We start from the raw sequence: 18,898 nt of genomic DNA on the forward strand, positions 1-18,898 counted from the left end.
CTGACTGTTGACATTACGGATCTTACTCTGTATTTTCGGAGTCGTGAAATCACCAATGCATTTACAGCTATTACCTCTAAGGAGAACATTATGTAAATGTTTAATTCCATCCTGGCTATATCTTTCACATGCTGATCGTTATTCACATGGAGGTGTGTGTAATGTGACACTAAACCCAGCAATAGTGCCATCTGTTCTGAATGACAATGTAGCTTTAACGTAAGCTGCCTATAACAGGAAGAAGTGATCATGAACATTTGATTGTTCCTTAGCATTCCTTTGTCTGAGCTCTGCTGAGACAATTCACACCTGGAGAAAGTCTCACATGTCCCCCAAGCAGGTCTCCTGTGGTTATCGCCATGACTCACACTAACACAGCAAATGGCATCTGTTTGTGTGTATGAATGTGCGTGTTGTTCGGTTCCATCTTTTTATGTATGTGTTTATACTTTGGGTTTTCATGTGTAAGAGGGGGGGAGAGAAAGAGAGAGAAAGAGAGAGAGATTGAGCTGGTATGTCACACACTTTTGTTGTTTTGTCACCCGTGGTGAAGTTCAGAGGTCAAATTGGGGAATCAAGTCGATTTTAAGGCGTGAGTCACTGGCCCGTCACACACTCCTCTTTCATTCCTTCTCGGTCTCTCCCTCTCCACTTTCATCGCTGAGCACCATCAGGGCATTCCATCAGTTCACAGACAGATGTTCAGATGTTGCCTGGGAGTCGTTGAACATTCCTCTGTCGTGATGTCAGATAGGCATGGACACCGAAGCAACGCGCACAGGAGTATTCCTGTCGCATTTGGTCTCTTTCCTTGCACAGTAAAATCCAGTGTCAATTTAACTCTGGGTGCATAAAAGGGTACCCTCAATTTACTCACAAATTGAACACTCTTGGTTTTGTGTGTTAATCTCCCACTTTCCCTTTCTCTATCTCAGTGTTTCCCAACCTTTTTTACTGCCAGGGCACAGCCTAAAAATCCCAGGGCACACCTAGATATACGGTGTATGTATGTATCATATATATATATGGATGAGTCTGAGTCAGATAGAGAATATCTGGCTAATATCCTTCTCACACACACACACACACACACACACACACACACACACACACACACACACACACACACACACACACACACACACACACACACACACACACACACACACACACACACACACACACACACACACACAGCAAAGGTGTTCATGGACAGACTCTTCTGCACACGTTATAGTACAGTGTGACATCATGTGGTTGCTCCTCTCATGCTGTTCCGATATCAGTCCAACACATCATAAACTAATTATAGATACCGCCAGCTTCCTTATACAAGAACTTCATCATCATTACTTTACAAAGTATTCAAGTCTAACATGAAATCCTGTCTGTCTCCACAGCGGCTGTCTGTATCACTGGTACCCATGACCTGTCCTTTGAGCGCTGTTTGGCCTGCTGAGCCTTTGGGTTCTCCATTGCCAGTGCTTGGCTACAGCTGAAGCAAGGCTACAGCCACTATTGGTATCGGTGGTTCTGGTGGTGGTGGTGCAGGTGGGTCGCCCGAAGGGGCCCGATAGCAGGCAGGGCCTGTTCTGTCACAGCCACACGAAGATGAACAAACTGACCTTCAACAACAACAAAGCCATGCAGGACCGCCGCTGTGTCTGTGTCTTTCTACCTAACGATGACACACTCAACGTCATTGTCAATGTAAGTGAAATCTACGGTATAATCTTTTTTTTAAATCAAAGTTTCTTTATTAATATTTTCAAGTCACATATGAGTCAAATAAAAATAACATCGGAAAGAGCCACAACCCTGGTATCTCGTACCATTAACAAAGATAAATTAAAATAAAAGGCAAATCTACTGTAATCTTGTGTGTGTCTATGTCTAGTGGCAGTTTAACAAAGCTAAATAACAATGTGCTCTGATCTCCCTGCTCTCAGGTGAAGACCTTGTGTCAGGAGCTTTTGGTACAGGTGTGTGACCTTCTCAGACTGAAAGACTGTCACCTGTTTGGACTCAGCGTCATTCAAAGTAAGCAATGTCCCCGTCTGATTCTCTCCACTCTCTCCTGCCTGTCATGAATGCTGGTGGTGATTCCGTCTTTAAAAAGTAGTGGTTCATTTAGTTTGTTTTGTTCCCTTATAGGAGGTTATAGGAGGTTGAACAACAGGGTTGAGAAAGGCACTGGTAGGCAGAAGAAAATACAGAGTCCCAGGGTCATTACACATTACAGCATCCCATTCTATGTAAACATGTAAGCTAAAAAGTATACACCCTATACACTAGCCTGCACTAAGCAGAACAAAATACACAGTCAGTGTCTTTAGAGTATCCTGCCCTGTGCTTAGGCAAATACACACAATCACAATATTGTTATGACATCACAAAATACACTGATATAATGACAGTTTCAGTGTCAGAATATTGTTACAGTGTCAGTAGTGTTATCAGTACAATAACCGTGCAATAACCGCACCCTACATTGTTACTGAGGAATAGAATAAAGCGGCAGTGGCCATACTACGATACATTCTCTGACTCTCTGGAAGAATGAGTCAATGTCTGTAACAGTTATTCTGCTGGTGTTACTTCAGAGTAGTAAGTAGGTATGACTTCCTGACCGATCAGCTCCTTTGAATAAAGGATAATGCCATTTTGTATCTATTATTTATTACCAGTGATTGCACAATGTGTGTAAGTGAATTTGCACATGGGTCTCCCACATGGGAAACCACACATCTGCTGCTCATCCAAAGAGGCCAAGGGAGATATTAGGTTTCTGGGCATCAGGTAGGGGCCACTCTGCTACAATTTGCACTCCTTTGACACCCCACAACCACGCCACCTAATCGTCCAATATTGCAGGAGCCCTCAATAATAGATACAAAACCAGGTTTCCTGCGTTGAAAATCAATCTACTCCTCATTCAATCATCCAGGGGAATCCACTTTGGCCACTGGATACATTAGGGCTACTCACAAATGCAGCCTATAAAGAAAACATGTCATGCACAGAAGTGTGATTATTTACCTCCAACCAAAAAATCATGGGAAGCTAGAATCCTTCTTCTGCCTTTTATTTATTTATGTATTAATCTCTCACCTAATCTCAGGGCTAACTACTGTGAGTCAAGCCCACTTCAGCCTGACTGGCTCCCATTGTGCAGAAAGGTTAAAGTTGTTTTACGGCAACTTGGGCTGGGTGAGGGTCATATGCATGGAATGAGTCACCCCGTCAGTCCACTGGCGTGTAGCAGACAGTGGGTGACAATTGTAAGCAACTGCGAAAAGGGAAGCAAACCGCAAAGGGCAGTGTTTTTCAGACAGCTGGCCTCCAGATGAGCCAATGACAGCCCAGCAGGTCAATTGAGCAGGAGCCAATGGGTCTGATTCTGGGACATTCCTGAACTGCTTGTCTGAACAGCGTGAAATCCCCTAGGCAAACACTACAGTGTCCACCTACCCCCTCTGACTTGCTGACTGTCCCTCACTGACCAATGCAGCCACAGCCCACCTCCATCCATACCAGACCTGAGTCTAACCGTAGTCGTGAATAATTCATTGTTTGCTAGATAATTGCTTTGTAGTACCAGATAAGGAGAGTTTACTACATAGAGACATTAAGACAATTAACCACTAAACCCTGTATTTAGTTGACCGGAGTCCCCCAGGGCTCTATACTAGGTCCCCTCCTTTTGCGCTACACTAAATATCTTCTGCAACAAAAAAAAAATAGCCAATCTACTGTACAAGCTAACAACGCAGATCGGCTAACAATTCCGCTGAATGTTCGCCCCTGCCCAGAAAAGGGATGCTCGGGTTCATGTGGTTAAACAAAAGATATGTCCGTTTATATGTAAAAGCATGTTAATTAATTGACATACTGTGTAATGTGGCCCTGGTGTGGTAGATTCTATTAATCTGGTAGAAAAAGGTATGAATTATTTCAGACTACTTTGTGATATTTGACTCTGGTTCCTTATCCAGGTTACAAGTTATTTCCAGTTACTATTTAGTTGCTGCTCACTATCCAGTCCCACGCCTATACAGCTCACTGAGTGCATACACTACACATTATTAATAGTTCATAGTTAACGACACACAAATACAAAATACCCGCTGGCTGGTAAAGTCAAATCTGTACACACACACACACACACACACACACACACACACACACACACACACACACACACACACACACACACACACACACACACACACACACACACACACACACACACACACACACACACACTTTTGCTTACGCACAAGCCACCAACAATAACAGCCTAAAAGACACAAACACAACACTCACAGACAGTAAAACGTTTCATAAACACTCTGTGGATGGGTATTGCTTCACGATGCTTGGCGAGCTTGTAGATTTGCTATTTGCTAATTGACATTGATTTACGAGTGACACCAGCATACGACAAAGTATAAATCAGGCTTATGGCTTCTAACCCGGGTTCTCTCTCTCCTCTTCAGATAATGAGCACATTTATATGGAGCTGGGGCAGAAGTTGTCAAAGTACTGTCCCAAAGAATGGAAAAGAGAAGCCAGCAAGGTAAGACATCAAGCTACTCAGACGGCTGCCATTTACTTACTTCATATTTGGGCTTCATATTTGTGTAAGAGCAAATTGAACGCCATGTAAATATCTGTACATCAGAAGGTACAATCACAAGAGTTTTGGTTTCAAAATGGGATATCCAGTTTTTTGGGGAGAAAATAAAAGTGACAGCTGCATAATTGTTATAGTACCAGAATTGTTGTTATGAATGGGGATAGCAGGTAAATGGTAAATGGTGCATTTATATAGCGCCTTTATCCAAGGCGCTTTACATAGACGCATTACATTCACCCATTCATACACCGATGGCAGAGGAAACCATGCAAGGCACCAACCTGCACATCGGGTTGTTTTTGATTGTTGAGCTGTTGGAATGTATGTTCTGGTTTGTTATCTTTTTTATTATGTGGTTTCCATTCATTCATCTAAAGCTCTGTCCACAAAACCCGTCCTCACAACATGTTCACAAAACCCGTCCTCACAACCTGTATATCCTGCCCCCTTTTCCTCAGTGGCTGGAGCAATTGATCTGAATTGGGCATTGCCATTAGCATATGCACCAAATATTGACGCTCGTTTGTCACTTTCCCAAAATGTAAGCTGTTTGTTAGCATTTTTATATCCGTTTCATATCCCGTAGTTCGGGCTATGGGACGGCTATGGGACCTATCTTTGCCATGGTTACAGCCCCAGAAGCTATGGGGTGCGTGCCGTGAATCAAACTGAGCACGGCCAACTTACAGAGACACACTGCACACGGGCACTGACAGAGACAAAGCTGCAAACTTATAAAGGACTTTCATTTGCGGCCAGTAACACACACTGCGTTTTATGAGCGGGAGGGCGCTTTGGATATCATCTTCATGGCACAAGCATGCAGATTCAGGTTCTGTTATTAGCACAGTTAGTTAGTTAGTTACTTTATTGACACAAATGTATAAAACATTGGGTCCAAACAATAATAAAAAACCCATGAATCAAAAACTTTAAAAGATACATTACATTAAAATATACAATACACAACACAAAATCCCTTTACAACAGGAGCTTTCTATTGCTCCACAAGTGACAGGCAGGCATGTAGCATACGCAAAGTCTCTCTGTTAGTGCCCACAAAGAGTGAGCTCAAATCAATCATCAAATTTAATAATTTTCATTTATTTTTATTATTAATTTTTCTTTTAGGTTTTATGACCTCAATTACACCCACAATACCTGAACTTTGAACATTCTGTGGATTTCCTGTGGTCTGGGACTTTCTCTGTGTCTGTGAAGCCTTTTGAGCTGCAATGAAAACAGGCAAAACAGTGACATCTGCTGGCAAATCCCATTGTCATATATGAGATTTGCTGGCTTTTACATGACACTCCACAGGAAAAACAGAGCACTGAACACAAAATAAATTTACTGAATGTTAAAAGTTAAGGTTTGTTTTGGGTGCAATTGAGCTCAGAAAACCTAAAATAAATAAGAAAAATTACAAAAACTTTTTTTTAATGTCACAATCCCTTTAAACATCAACTTCCCATGGTTGTGGCAGCGACGGGTCCGTGTGTGCGTGCGTGTGTGTGTGTGTTCTTTTCTAATCCTGGGGTTGTGTTATTAGCACACATAGCTCAAACAGCTTAAACATCAACTTCCCATGGTTGTGGTAGCGACAGGTCCGTGTGTATGCATGCGTGACGGGCTGTAAGCTCAGCTGACACTGTGTGTGTATGTGTGTGTGTGTGTGTGGGGGGGGGGGGGGGGTGACTGTGTGTGCATGCGTGCGTGCGTGTTACACTACGACTACGGTATATAAATTGAGAACGAGCACACCATTCAAAGTAGTAGGGCGACAGAAAAGAACATGGCGACCACGTCCATTGACTTCAATAGAGATTAGAGAAGTGGCGCTATGTTATATTCGGTTCCACTTTCTATATATTCTATATAGATGAGTGAGTACCTCACTGCCTTGATAATAACTGTGTCCTTTTTTCCTTTGTGTCATTCTCAGGGCATTGACCAATTTGGGCCACCAATGATCATACACTTCAGGGCTCAGTATTATGTGGAGAATGGGAGATTGATAAGGTACGTCTCCATGGCCACCCAGAGTGAAATCATATTTAATTCTTATAAGCAAGACATTTATTGTATCTATGACTATTCTATATCTATTGTGTCTAAGACTTAGCTCTAGACTTAGAGCTCTTTAGCTGGGTTCTGGTATTTGTCTACAGTATATTCAAAAGAATGGAATTGCATTCACCAGGGAAATGATCTAGTACAAATCCATAGCGTTCATTTAACTAAAACCAGAAAGTGTGCAAATGAAACCAAATGCACCCTTATTGGGGAGTAACCCTTAGAGCGCACAAAATGTACAATCTGAGAGTTAAACACAGTGCATCAAGTATTCACCCATTCAACCATTGGACACTTGTGATTTTCATGTTTTCTTTATGTCACCTACAGTGACCGGTCAGCCAGGTATTACTACTACTGGCACTTGAGGAAACAGTTACTCCTGTCCCAGTGCATCCAAAGGGAAGAAGCCTACTTCCTGCTAGCTGCCTTCGCCCTGCAGGCTGACCTGGGAAACTTCAAGCGTAACAAGCACTTTGGGAAGTACTTTGAACCCGAGGCCTACTTCCCCCCTTGGGTGAGTATGTCTAATGTGGCCCTGATGTGGCCTGTTATCGATCGAGTAGAAGCAGTGATTTAAAGTTGCTGCCAAGCAGTGTCCTTTAGAAGATGCCATGCAAATACGAGAAGTGTTCCATATTTCTTTTTAGTGTTACTGGCACCGTCCCATAACTAGATGTTCACCGTTTTAAATCCCACAATGGCCAACGTGTCCATCAAAACGACCTTGAGCCAGACACTGAACCCCCTGTCTACTTCAAGGATGTCGCTCCTAACTGTCACTGTCCTCTGTGGGCTAATGTTGATGCATCACCCCTCTGAGGTGTCTTTTAGGTGTCAACCGTGCTACAATAGAAATCCTGAATTTGCAGCATGTGGCTGGTACAGATCTCAGCAGGCAGTCAGACAGGCAGTGTTCAGGCACTAGCCTACTGTCTGTATGTAGGTCTGTAGCCACCTTCAATTAATCATGCTGGCCAAACACTTTATGACAGGCCCTCTCATCTGAGCATGTGAGATAATGAGAACTGGGACACCACAAGTTTATTTTTGTCCCTTGAAGTGGCACACTTTTTCTTTTTTAATTTTGAGAAACATGGCTATTGGCCATTCTCGTGACGCCTGTTTACCGCCACTCCAATCACCCCATCCCTTCCACCCCCCCCCCCCCCCCCCCTCCACCACTCCTTAAAGCCCCACCCCTCTGATTGCCCCTCACTTCCTGCGATTAGCCTGCTGTCCTCTTATCGTTGCTTTGAAACAGCAGGCACAGGAAATTGTAGTTTGAGCATGATCAGGGGACACTGTCCTACAGTAAATCTCCCAAAAGATTGAGGTACTTTACAAAGCTTTACTCAAGTCCCACAAAGCCACATGCAAAGCTTAGAAAGTGCGTTTCCGGTTTCCCTCTGGCTCTTTGCTCAGATCTCAGTCTCAGGCCAGGTTGAGGCTCACCCAGTTCACATCTGTTAGCCCTGGAGGCAGCAAGGTGCTTCATTAACCTCATTGGCATAGTACACTGCTAATCTGACACCGAGCTGCCTGGGCTGTAAGGAGCCTGAGGTCCAGCTCCACTGTAAGCCATGCAGTGAGCAATTACTGTCAAGAGAATCCCAACCTTTTCAATGCAATGTGTTTCACCTCCCTCTCTACTTATACACATTCACTTACTGTACTTTATTTGCTCTTCTTAATGCATAGCTAGCGTATGTGTTTATATTCTAGTATGGGACTTGTAGAATAATAATTTATTTTCAAACTGTGATTACTGCCCTGCTGTATTGCTACTGTCAATCTAACAAATCAACTGTGATCTGATTTAACCTACAGGTGATAGCTAAGCGTGGGCGTGAATACATCCTGAGGCACATCCCGAACATGCACAAAGACCAGTTTGCCCTGACAGCGTCCGAGGCTCATCTCAAGTACATTAAGGAGTGTGCACAGCTTGATGATGTTACCGTTCACTACTACAGACTGTATAAGGTGAGCGATTGTAAGACAGGATATAGGACTATCTTTTGTGTAAGTAAAACAAGAGCGAGGCCGATCTTGAGTTGAGTTTATTCCACGACAGCGGGAACAAGAAGATTTATTTATATACAGGGATATTAAGTTATATGTGGAGATAATTATATCAGTGCGCAGTCACTCATTCTGTTACTGCACCCCCCTCCCCAACGTTACATACAAGATAGGAGGAAGGAAACAAAATAGGAATCTGATTAACTGCATTATTACAGTGTTATCCTTCCTTTCTCATCAGCATCATCTCAATCTTTTTAACAGGACAAAAAGGAATTGGAGGCATCTCTTACATTGGGGCTGACTTTACGAGGGATTCAAATCTTCCAGGTACAATCTCTCTCTCTTTCTTTTATTGTGAATTTATACTTTTATTTGGTTGATTATATATGTTTTAGCGTATTTCACAACCATGATGGATATGGCCATTAAAGAACGAAAGAACTTCAACCATTCTCAACCTATCTTTGTATAATTGGTCCTCACTAATGCTCATTATAAAAGGTACCATTTCTGTCTACTTGGTCTGTGTCTCAGAGAAGGGCTGTGGACATTTCAGAAACCCCGCCTTCACATAAATTCAGTTGTCATCTTACATGATCATGGTGAAAAGATAATAACATAAGTTGACAAATTAATTCATGAAGAAGTATATTCATTTTTTATTAGATGATGTATGGCGACAAGAGTGTCAATCACTTCACACGGGTGTGATTTTTTCCAACCAATCGTCATGCTTTCAACCTGGTGTCCCTATTTCAGGCATGTTGTTATAGGCAAAAATCTTCAACATTATCAAAAATAGCCATATTAGCAGATCTGTAGTACAAGGTCACAATGCATTGTTTGTGATGCAATGGGTTGTAGATTGCCTATTTTCACTATTCGCTGTACGACAAAGTGTATATAGGGCTTCTGTGGTTAATCTTCATCATCCTGAAGTAATGATAAAGTTGTGGGACGACATGAATCCACAAAGGAAAAATAACAGCTTTTAGCCTTTCAGTTGGCAAAGGCAAAATGAATGGGCTTTTACTGAAAGACGTTGGTTGACAAGCTGTCACTGAACTGTCCTCTGACCATAGGCTTGACGCATGTTCTTTGTTTCAGAATGTAGGCTCTGTGAGACAGCTCTTGTATGACTTCCCTTGGACCAACGTGGGCAAATTGGTATTTGTGGTGAGTAAACCTTTTACAGTCTATGGTCTAAACCTTATTTAGCATATAATTCGTTAAAACTTAAGATTACACATACAAGTCTTTTGACACATGGCAAGCCTGAGGAAGCATTTTTCATAGATTTTCATATTTTATTTCACTCCACTAGCAATGACAAAATCCAAAGCATGACCCAGCTCATGGTGGAGTTTGTCAAAGCCTAGCGGTTATGTTGGCTTGTGGAAATCTTTACTCCTTACTGACATTTTATATTAGCTCTCCAAGAGTCTTCTGGAACTAATCAGGGATTTAGTGAGACTTTTCCTTGCATGCTTGCATACATGCGTATGTAGTTATGTACATGATGGCCGTACACACGCACGCACAGACAAATATACTTCAGTGCAGTCAATAGCATCACCATGACATGCTCTTTCTCATATTCCGTGGAATTAAATAAAAAAAGAATGTATTTGGTCCTCGCATCTCCCTCAGGCTGTTCCTGTGTTATATTTAAGTGGGATAAACTAATATGTGCGTCTACTACCCAGACCCCGCCCGGCCGCCCCTGACGTCATCAAACAGACTATTTATTTTCATGTGTGAACGGCTGAAACGGGCATTCTCCTGTTAGATTCTATGGTGCCGTGTCATTAGTCCGACGGCGCATTAGTCCGACTCGTCACATTATTAACCCTAACCTTCCCTAACCTCAAGCAAAGCCGCGTAGTTGGAATAATGGGATGTCTGAATTATGGACAGTCCCCACATTCTATGTGTGAAAGGCCAACACTGGACCGGATTCCCCGGACATTTTCCAGTGTATAAATGAGAAAGGGGCTTGTGTGTCCTAATATCTCCATTACACCAAACATCATTAGTTAGTTGGCATCCCTGTGGCCTGATAAGTCTTCTCATCTCTCTTCTGAGTCAGCCTTGTCGTTAAGCTGAACGGAGCAGTGGGTTAATTTACCTCCATAGGGTCTGTTATCATGGAAAGGCAGAGAGGCTTACCACTACTGTATATCTGTTTCACTCTTGACGACTTAACGTTCCCTGCCACTCGACAATTAATCACATTCCCCAGAGGATGACATTTAGGATTAGCTATGTGTTATGGGTGGCTGCTGTTGCACAGGGGGAAATCTAGTCATTTCAATCTTTGGTGACTTTCCCAAAAGGTCGACCATTTGAGGACAAAAGAGCTTCATCGTCTTCATGAGTGCGTCTTCCTGTGCGCATTGTTAGCTGTTAATTTTAAGTATAAATTAAGCATCATTCTGTTGTCATTCTTTTTCTGCATTGGGGGAACTCACCTGTTGTTGTTGTTGTGGTGTGAAAGGCTATGATGGCATGCCATGGCTGAGGAGTGGAAGTGGATGATGCTGTGTCTGTGGAGTGAAAGATAAGATAAGATAAGACCTATATTATCCCACTGGGGTAATTCAGGTGCCAACCACAGTACAACAGTTAAACACAGAAGTCACAGATTACAGCAGATGATGGAGAGACATCACAGTCAAGGAAACACAATCAGTAAGTTGGAAAAAAGAAAAGAAAAAGTATATTATATAACATACAATATACAAGCGGATGATGGAGCGTCTGTGGACTGAATGTAGGAGATGGCGTGTCTGTGGACTGAATGTAGGAGATGGCGTGTCTGTGGACTGAATGTAGGAGATGGAGAGTCTGTGGACTGAATGTAGGAGATGGCATGTCTGTGGACTGAATGTAGGAGATGGCGTGTCTGTGGATTGAAAGTAGGAGATGGCGTGTCTGTGGACTGAATGTATAGGAGATGGCGTGTCTGTGGAATGAAAGTAGGAGATGGCGTGTCTGTGGACTGAATGTAGGAGATGGCATGTCTGTGGACTGAAAGTAGGAGATGGCGTGTCTGTGGACTGAATGTAGGAGATGGCGTGTCTGTGGACTGAATGTAGGAGATGGCGTGTCTGTGGACTGAATGTAGGAGATGGAGAGTCTGTGGACTGAATGTAGGAGATGGCATGTCTGTGGACTGAATGTAGGAGATGGCGTGTCTGTGGATTGAAAGTAGGAGATGGCGTGTCTGTGGACTGAATGTATAGGAGATGGCGTGTCTGTGGAATGAAAGTAGGAGATGGCGTGTCTGTGGACTGAATGTAGGAGATGGCATGTCTGTGGACTGAAAGTAGGAGATGGCGTGTCTGTGGACTGAATGTAGGAGATGGCGTGTCTGTGGACTGAATGTAGGAGATGGCGTGTCTGTGGACTGAAAGTAGGAGATGGCGTGTCTGTGGAATGAAAGTAGGAGATGGCGTGTCTGTGGACTGAAAGTAGGAGATGGCGTGTCTGTGGGTTTTCCCCTGTGGATGCAGAAGAGGGCCTCTTATGGCTCCGTCCCTCCCTTCCCCTCCTGAATAACAGGCTTTCTTTCTGCCCTTGCTCCACCCGCGGGCACGTCATCATCCACTGCTGCTGCAACCACGGCCAAGTGAGCGAGCCAGCAGAGCAGCAAAGGAGGAGGGTGGAGGGACCTGTGCGCGTGTCAATAAACACCAGATGTTGTGATGGTTTAGTGGGAGGGGGATTCTGTGCTCACGCCACTGGCAGAACGGAGCCCTTGCTCTTCATGGGCGTCCAGTGGCGTCACGTTTAAAATCAAAGGGAGAGGAAATGTGTGTTTATGTGTAGCTGCTCTGGTTGATGCACAGCTAAATCCGGAGTGTTCTTGTAACAACCTAAAACCATATATACTTCATTGACTGGATTCCCCCGGGGCTCTATACTTGGTCTTGTACTTTGCTGAAAATAGCCAATCTACAAGTTCACAATGTGCAATACAGAGTCATAAGAGGCGGTTCCACAGCCAAACGCCATCACCTGCTTTCAGTATAGCACGTGCGCTTGTAGATATTCTATTTTTTCCATATATTCCCCCAGAATAGGGACGCTAGGGTTCAAGTGATTAACTCTTGAGGGTGTAAATTGAACAATTTCAGATATGTGCGTCTGATTGAGGAAGGCGAGAAGGAAAGGGGCCCTGGGCAGAGCAGGGGTTTTCTTTCGATGTGTGTGGGCCACATTAGGGACATCTTGGAGAAGGACGTGACTCACAGCTGTCCTCCTCATAGAGGTCAGATGGACTGACTACACACAGTCAAATCCTGAGCCTTAATTTAACTCAGAGAATGTAGTAAGGAAATTGTAATGTAATATAATGTACAAATGTAACATTTACATTCGCAAATATAAGTGTTACATTTGTATGTTCTCCGAGAAACAGACCCGTAAGAGTCCATTTGGTTACATTTGTACACTCCCAGAGTTAAAATAACACTGAGGAGTTTACTGTGTGTAGTGTACAGTATGTGTACCGCACAAAATGAGAAGCTTGTCTGAGGAGTGGCCAAACGCCCTTTAATAACCAACACCGACCGATATCCGACACCGGCCTGTACTCCACTTCGGTGTACGTGTTTGGTCTGGACTTGGGGACACTGCCAATGGGTGACCTGTCAGTTCTAAGTCCGTCTCCATTGGAGTTGCTCATGCTATGACCAAGGACTTTGTGTTTTGTCAAAGTGAGAATGGTTGAGACTTATTAGTATATAGTTCAGAACTTAAACCTATTTTTATCCAGGCTGCCTGGAAATGCTATTTTTCGCCTTGCATTTACAGTATAAAGTTAAGACACATTCACACCTGGGAGTGGCCCAGTTTAAAGGAGAATTTAGTGCTAGAAGGCTTTCTCATCTTTAGTTGCAGTTGTTTAGTTGTTCTGTATATAGCTTCTCTCCATAATGTTCAACAGTATGTTAAGCGTCACACTTTACTTAGCATAGTAACGCCGTTGCCGTGTTTCAGCCGTAAAGCGTGAACTCTCGTCTATCACGAGACTTTGTGAGCTCCATCCACTTGCATGGGGCTCGCAAAGTCTCGCGAGCCCCATATGACGTAAATTCTCCATTCATTGTCAATGGCATTTAATGTTTGTGTTCAGACAGAATCTATACTATAGCTGTTTATAGGAGGGAAAAAAAGAAGAAAGTAAAAAAGTTGGGACCCTTAGGAGACACCGGTCAACTAAGTACATGGGATAAATAGTTACGAGATAAGTGAGAATATTGATCGTTTTATTTTTCCCAGCCAGCTCAAGGATTTGAACCAGCGACATTCCAGCTACAAATAACAACCTATATTGTGGGCCAACCACTGCTCCAAATTTGTTTTGTATTTATTATTAAATAACTTCCTTATTGTAGGAATCTGATTTGAGTCAATTCACCAGTTTATTTGCATGAGTAACCCTACACTGGGGGGGTCTTGCATTCAAGTTTCAAATAAATAAGTAGAAAGCGGCATTTTATAGTCAGGAATGTGGAGTTCAGTGCATTTTTCAAAGAACCTTAAATCCACCCCTTGAATGTGAAAATCCAAACCCCTGTAGAAATGTTTATAGGGCTGTCTTGAACAGCGCTGCTGACACAGAAGACAGCTGTTATTGGGTCAAGCCTCTTCCAAAGGCTTGCAAGAGAAAAACACAAGCCCACCGTTTTACTAGTGTGTGTGTGTGTGTGTGGTGTGTGTGTGTGTGGGGGGGAATGGGGCTTTGGAAAATCATCAAAAAGTAATGTTCATTCCCTCCATGCAGAAATGTTGAACAGATATGTTGAACCGGTTGTTGTCTCACTATTTCCATGTAAGAGGCAGCGGCTAGCTGCAAAATAGATTTTCAAGATGAGACCTCATCACTCCTCTGTGGTTTGCCTCTAGGCTTTCCAGGCACTTAATCAAGACTGTAAATTCACATTCCCTTTTCATAAGCTTACATTATTAACTGTTGTGAAACACTGAGAGAACTTGTTTGAACGCTTTGTTTTCTTTTTGTGACAATACATTTTCCCCCCCCATTTCTTCTCCTTCATATTCTCAGGGAAAGAAGTTTGAAATCCTCCCTGACGGGCTCCCGTCCGCCCGTAAACTGATCTACTACACGGGTTGCCCCATGCGCTCACGCCACCTCCTGCAGCTGCTTAGCAACAGCCATCGCCTCTACATGAACCTGCAGCCGGTCCTGAAACAGGTCCGTCGACTGGAAGAGAATGAGGGTATGTTCTCATGCATTTCATATCATCAGATATTAGAGAATGATAATGTTTAATTAAAAGACTAACTTACTTATTAAGATCAATCACTATTTGAATCAAATTTGATTAGATTGAGTATTATTATTATTATTATTATTATACATATGTTTTTATATTCTAACTGATGACATCAAAAATATGACTTAAGAAATTCAAAGCGTCAACACCAGACAGAATCTTTGAATGTCAAGAAATGGCCTTTGACTAATTCTAATGATTTGGAATAGAGAATCCAGATCCTGTGCTTTTAGTTACATTTAATTTAATTATTTGTCCCCCTGTGTAACCCCACAGAGAAAAAGCAGTACAGGGAGTCGTACATCAGTGATGCTCTGGACATGGACATGGAGCATCTAGACAAGCGCTCGCGGGCCAGTGGCAGCAGCGCTGGGAGCATGTCTCACCACAAACGCCTATCTCGCCACTCCACCACCAGCCACGGCAGCTCCCACACCTCGGGCATCGAGACGGACAGTTTTAGGGCCCCTGGCCAACCACCCCACAGACCCCTGCGCACCTGCAGCTCCAGCACAACCAGCCACGGAAGTTCACACACCTCGGGGATCGAGAGCAGTGGCAAAGAGCGTATTCTAGATGACGATGGTAAGCCGGCAAAGTGCAGATAAAGACGATACCAGTGGCTATTCTTTACCAGTAGAGTAGCTACTGGTTATTAAATAACTATACATTATTCATAATGTTTGAACAGGTCTAAATCAGCCACCACTTGTTCATTACAGAGATTGAAATGTTGGTGGACGACCCCAAGGATTATGAGGAGCTTCATGAGATGGCCCTGGAGCTCAACCAGGACCTGTGTATCCATATAACTGAGGACATGCTGACCATGTCTCCTGACCAGACTAATGGATACTCAGGTACTGCCTTGCTTGCTGTCTTATCTGATTAATCATTTTGTCAGGGTCACAAGGAACATAACTCCGTTTCTTCAATGCTTTTATCAGAAGCACTTCACAGTACCGTGCGGAGACCCGTTGAGAAGTCAAGTAACAAGCAACACATACAGCCTCCTAGCTAGGTCCATTAACAGACCATATTGGAAATATGTTTGAGGCTTTATTTGTGTTGTTCTAAAATGCTGGCAGTCTGGCACTCTTGTGTAATCCATAAAAGGAATCAGCACAATCACATATAGCAGCTGCTCTCATTCAGATTGACTTACAAATTGCATGAAGCAGTATGAAGACAAAGTGCTACAAAGTAACTAAGCAGGCCAGGTACTGTAGACATTAAACTTAGCATCTGCATAAATAACGTACTTATCTAAATGTAACAAACGTGGCATCTGTGGACAAGCAGATAGCATGCATGTATCAAAATAACATAGCATATGTGAACATGCTACCAGCATACATCTGGATAACTTAATTAGCATGATACAACTGATAGAAAATAAAGAGTGCTAGGGGGTGAGGTGCACATAGTACACTAGTGTGCACATTCCACATCATCCCCTTATTCTGTTTCTGTGTTGATATTTTCCTGACAAGCGTCTGAAGCTGTTATATACTGCTCAGTAGTTCTCAAAGTGGGGTCTGTGTACCCCCAGGGACCCTTGAGGGTTTCCCAGCAAAGTTAGTTAATTTAGCATCGAAATCTGTTTAACTTAACTCTCACTTTCTTTAATCCTATATAGATCAGCTATTTGAAAATAGCCAAGCAAGTTTCAAATAATGTACACAAATCTTGTATGGGGGCCCATGGCACATAATATTTTCAGATGGGATCTGCACTGCTGTAGCTAAGCCTTAATCCTCTGTGTTTCTCAGGACTCATTGTAAAGGACGTTAGCTCCTCCACTTCCAGCTCCTCAGAGACTGTGGTCAAGATGAGAGGTCAGAGCATCGAGTCTCTTCCTCAGGTAGGCCAACGGCACTGTTACACAACACCACCACACTGCAGGGAAACTTCAAACACATACTCTAGTCCACACACAAAGTCCTACCCACCATACAATGGCTTCATGATGTCATGCATCACAAAGCCTCATTTATGCTTCTGTGACAAAGTGATGTGCGACGAGGCACTCGACTGAAATAACATCTTCTCTGTGGAGAACACAAGAAATAAATGAGCAAATATAATAATATACCTTATTCGTTCGTTTGCCTTTTCTAAATATTTGTTGACTATCTCCCACAGACATCTGCATGCAGGAAGCCTCAGTCGTCAACGGACCGACACAGCCAATCTCTGGACGACATCCGGCTCTACCAGAAGAGCTGCTTGCAGTGGGCGGAGCTATGCCAAGACACCGCCCACAGCTACACGTTCGGCTGCGCCCAGGAGCTGAGCAACGGCTGTGGCCAGCAGCAGGGTCTGGCAGAGCAGTGTGCTGGGATCCGCGGGGAGCAGCACCCCTTCCCCATCAAGAGGACCAGCAAATATTTCTCCCTGGACCTGACCAGCGATGAGGTCCCAGAGTTTGTGGTGTGATGATAGGCGAGGGAGAAGTGGACATAGGTGGCCTCAGTGTGACCCTATTCTTCCATGTTAGTCAGACCTGGAGACTCCTGGTGCGAGGGGAGCGTTGGAGGTATGATGATAGATGGAGGTCTCCATATGTGGCCATTAACAACACTCAATGAGTGAACTGGCCCTGAATTGTCTTAACCCGGACCTTCTTCATCCCTCTTACCACTACACACACACACACACACACACACACACACACACACACACACACACACACACACACACACACACACACACACACACACACACACACACACACACACACACACACACACATTAAATTAACAGACAATAAGAGCCCATGATGAAGGAATCTTGGGAACTTCAATAATGGAACTAATTGGTTCAAGAGAACCTGCGTTTTTACAAGTTAATTCATGCTGCTCCATTTTGACACTCTGGTTGGGAATGGAGTGTGAAAGGAAACGTAAGGGAACGAAGCTTCATTTTCTCTCAGAACAAATTTGGACTATGTTTTGACAAACACGTCATTTCCAACCTTGTTGAAGATCTACATTTTGCGTGTGCCTGCCTACATTGACTAACCTATATGAAACTGGACTGTGTGTGGACATGCACAGTTGCACACAGGCTTGGGCATGCAAGGACACAGACACAAACAGCATATCAATGTTTCATATCAAGAGTATCCCAGAATTGCGGATCTCCCACAAAAAGGAGAAAAATGGAATTACGAGCTATGAACCAAAGAAAAGCTGACGGTAAAAACAGAAATGGCAAACCCCTTTTGCGTTCAACTAATTCTAATTATGTACAACGGGCCAATGAAATGAGTTAAGATTAAGTAGGACATTATGAGATTGTTTTTTGAATATTTGGGTTGATAACCTTTAACCACTTAAGCCTATCTACAACTCTGCGTCACTATTTTCAAACATCTTTGAACAACTTTTGCCTATAATGAAAAGCCCCAAAATAGGGAAGCCAGGGTGAAAGTGGTCAACCATTTGTGCACCAGTGTCACCCTCTCCCTCTGTCTATTTTCTCTTTTCTCCTAAGCAACGTGTCTTCTAACACTTCATTTTACCTCACCAGGAAGTGCAGTGTGCCAATTTATCCCTCACAGTCTCTTAATAATGTTCACAAGTGTGAACACACACACACACACACACACACACACACACACACACACACACACACACACACACACACACACACACACACACACACACACACACACACACACACACACACACACACACACACACACACACACACACAAAATGTGCCTTCACTACACTATGCAGGATGCCGAAAACCACAAATCCTTGACCCTTGCCTTGACAATCACACATCCTAACCGTAGTCATGGACAATTTTATAGTCCCAAATTCTTGTAAATTAATTTCCC

At 43.3% G+C, this 18,898-nt stretch overlaps 1 protein-coding gene across 2 annotated transcripts in view; it reads left to right on the forward strand.

The window, feature by feature from the left end:
• Positions 1–17,807, forward strand: part of frmd6 (FERM domain containing 6) — a 30,013-nt gene extending 12,206 nt beyond the window's left edge. The window contains exons 2-14 of one of the 2 annotated variants that reach the window (XM_079528860.1): positions 1,401–1,710; positions 1,950–2,040; positions 4,500–4,579; positions 6,585–6,661; positions 7,046–7,232; positions 8,546–8,701; positions 9,005–9,070; positions 9,851–9,919; positions 14,817–14,991; positions 15,325–15,633; positions 15,771–15,908; positions 16,821–16,912; positions 17,194–17,807. In XM_079528860.1, coding sequence (XP_079384986.1) covers positions 1,612–1,710; positions 1,950–2,040; positions 4,500–4,579; positions 6,585–6,661; positions 7,046–7,232; positions 8,546–8,701; positions 9,005–9,070; positions 9,851–9,919; positions 14,817–14,991; positions 15,325–15,633; positions 15,771–15,908; positions 16,821–16,912; positions 17,194–17,487 — 1,833 coding nt within the window. In that variant the 5' untranslated portion in view covers positions 1,401–1,611 and the 3' untranslated portion in view covers positions 17,488–17,807. Of the gene's footprint in view, positions 1–1,400; positions 1,711–1,949; positions 2,041–2,172; positions 2,197–4,499; positions 4,580–6,584; positions 6,662–7,045; positions 7,233–8,545; positions 8,702–9,004; positions 9,071–9,850; positions 9,920–14,816; positions 14,992–15,324; positions 15,634–15,770; positions 15,909–16,820; positions 16,913–17,193 lie in introns of those variants that run through there. The other variant, XM_079528861.1, reaches the window with a different exon arrangement.
• Positions 17,808–18,898: the final 1,091 nt, after the last annotated feature.

Source organism: Electrona antarctica (genome assembly GCF_951216825.1).
Source record: "Electrona antarctica genome assembly, chromosome: 18".
Classification (NCBI taxonomy): Eukaryota; Metazoa; Chordata; class Actinopteri; order Myctophiformes; family Myctophidae; genus Electrona; species Electrona antarctica.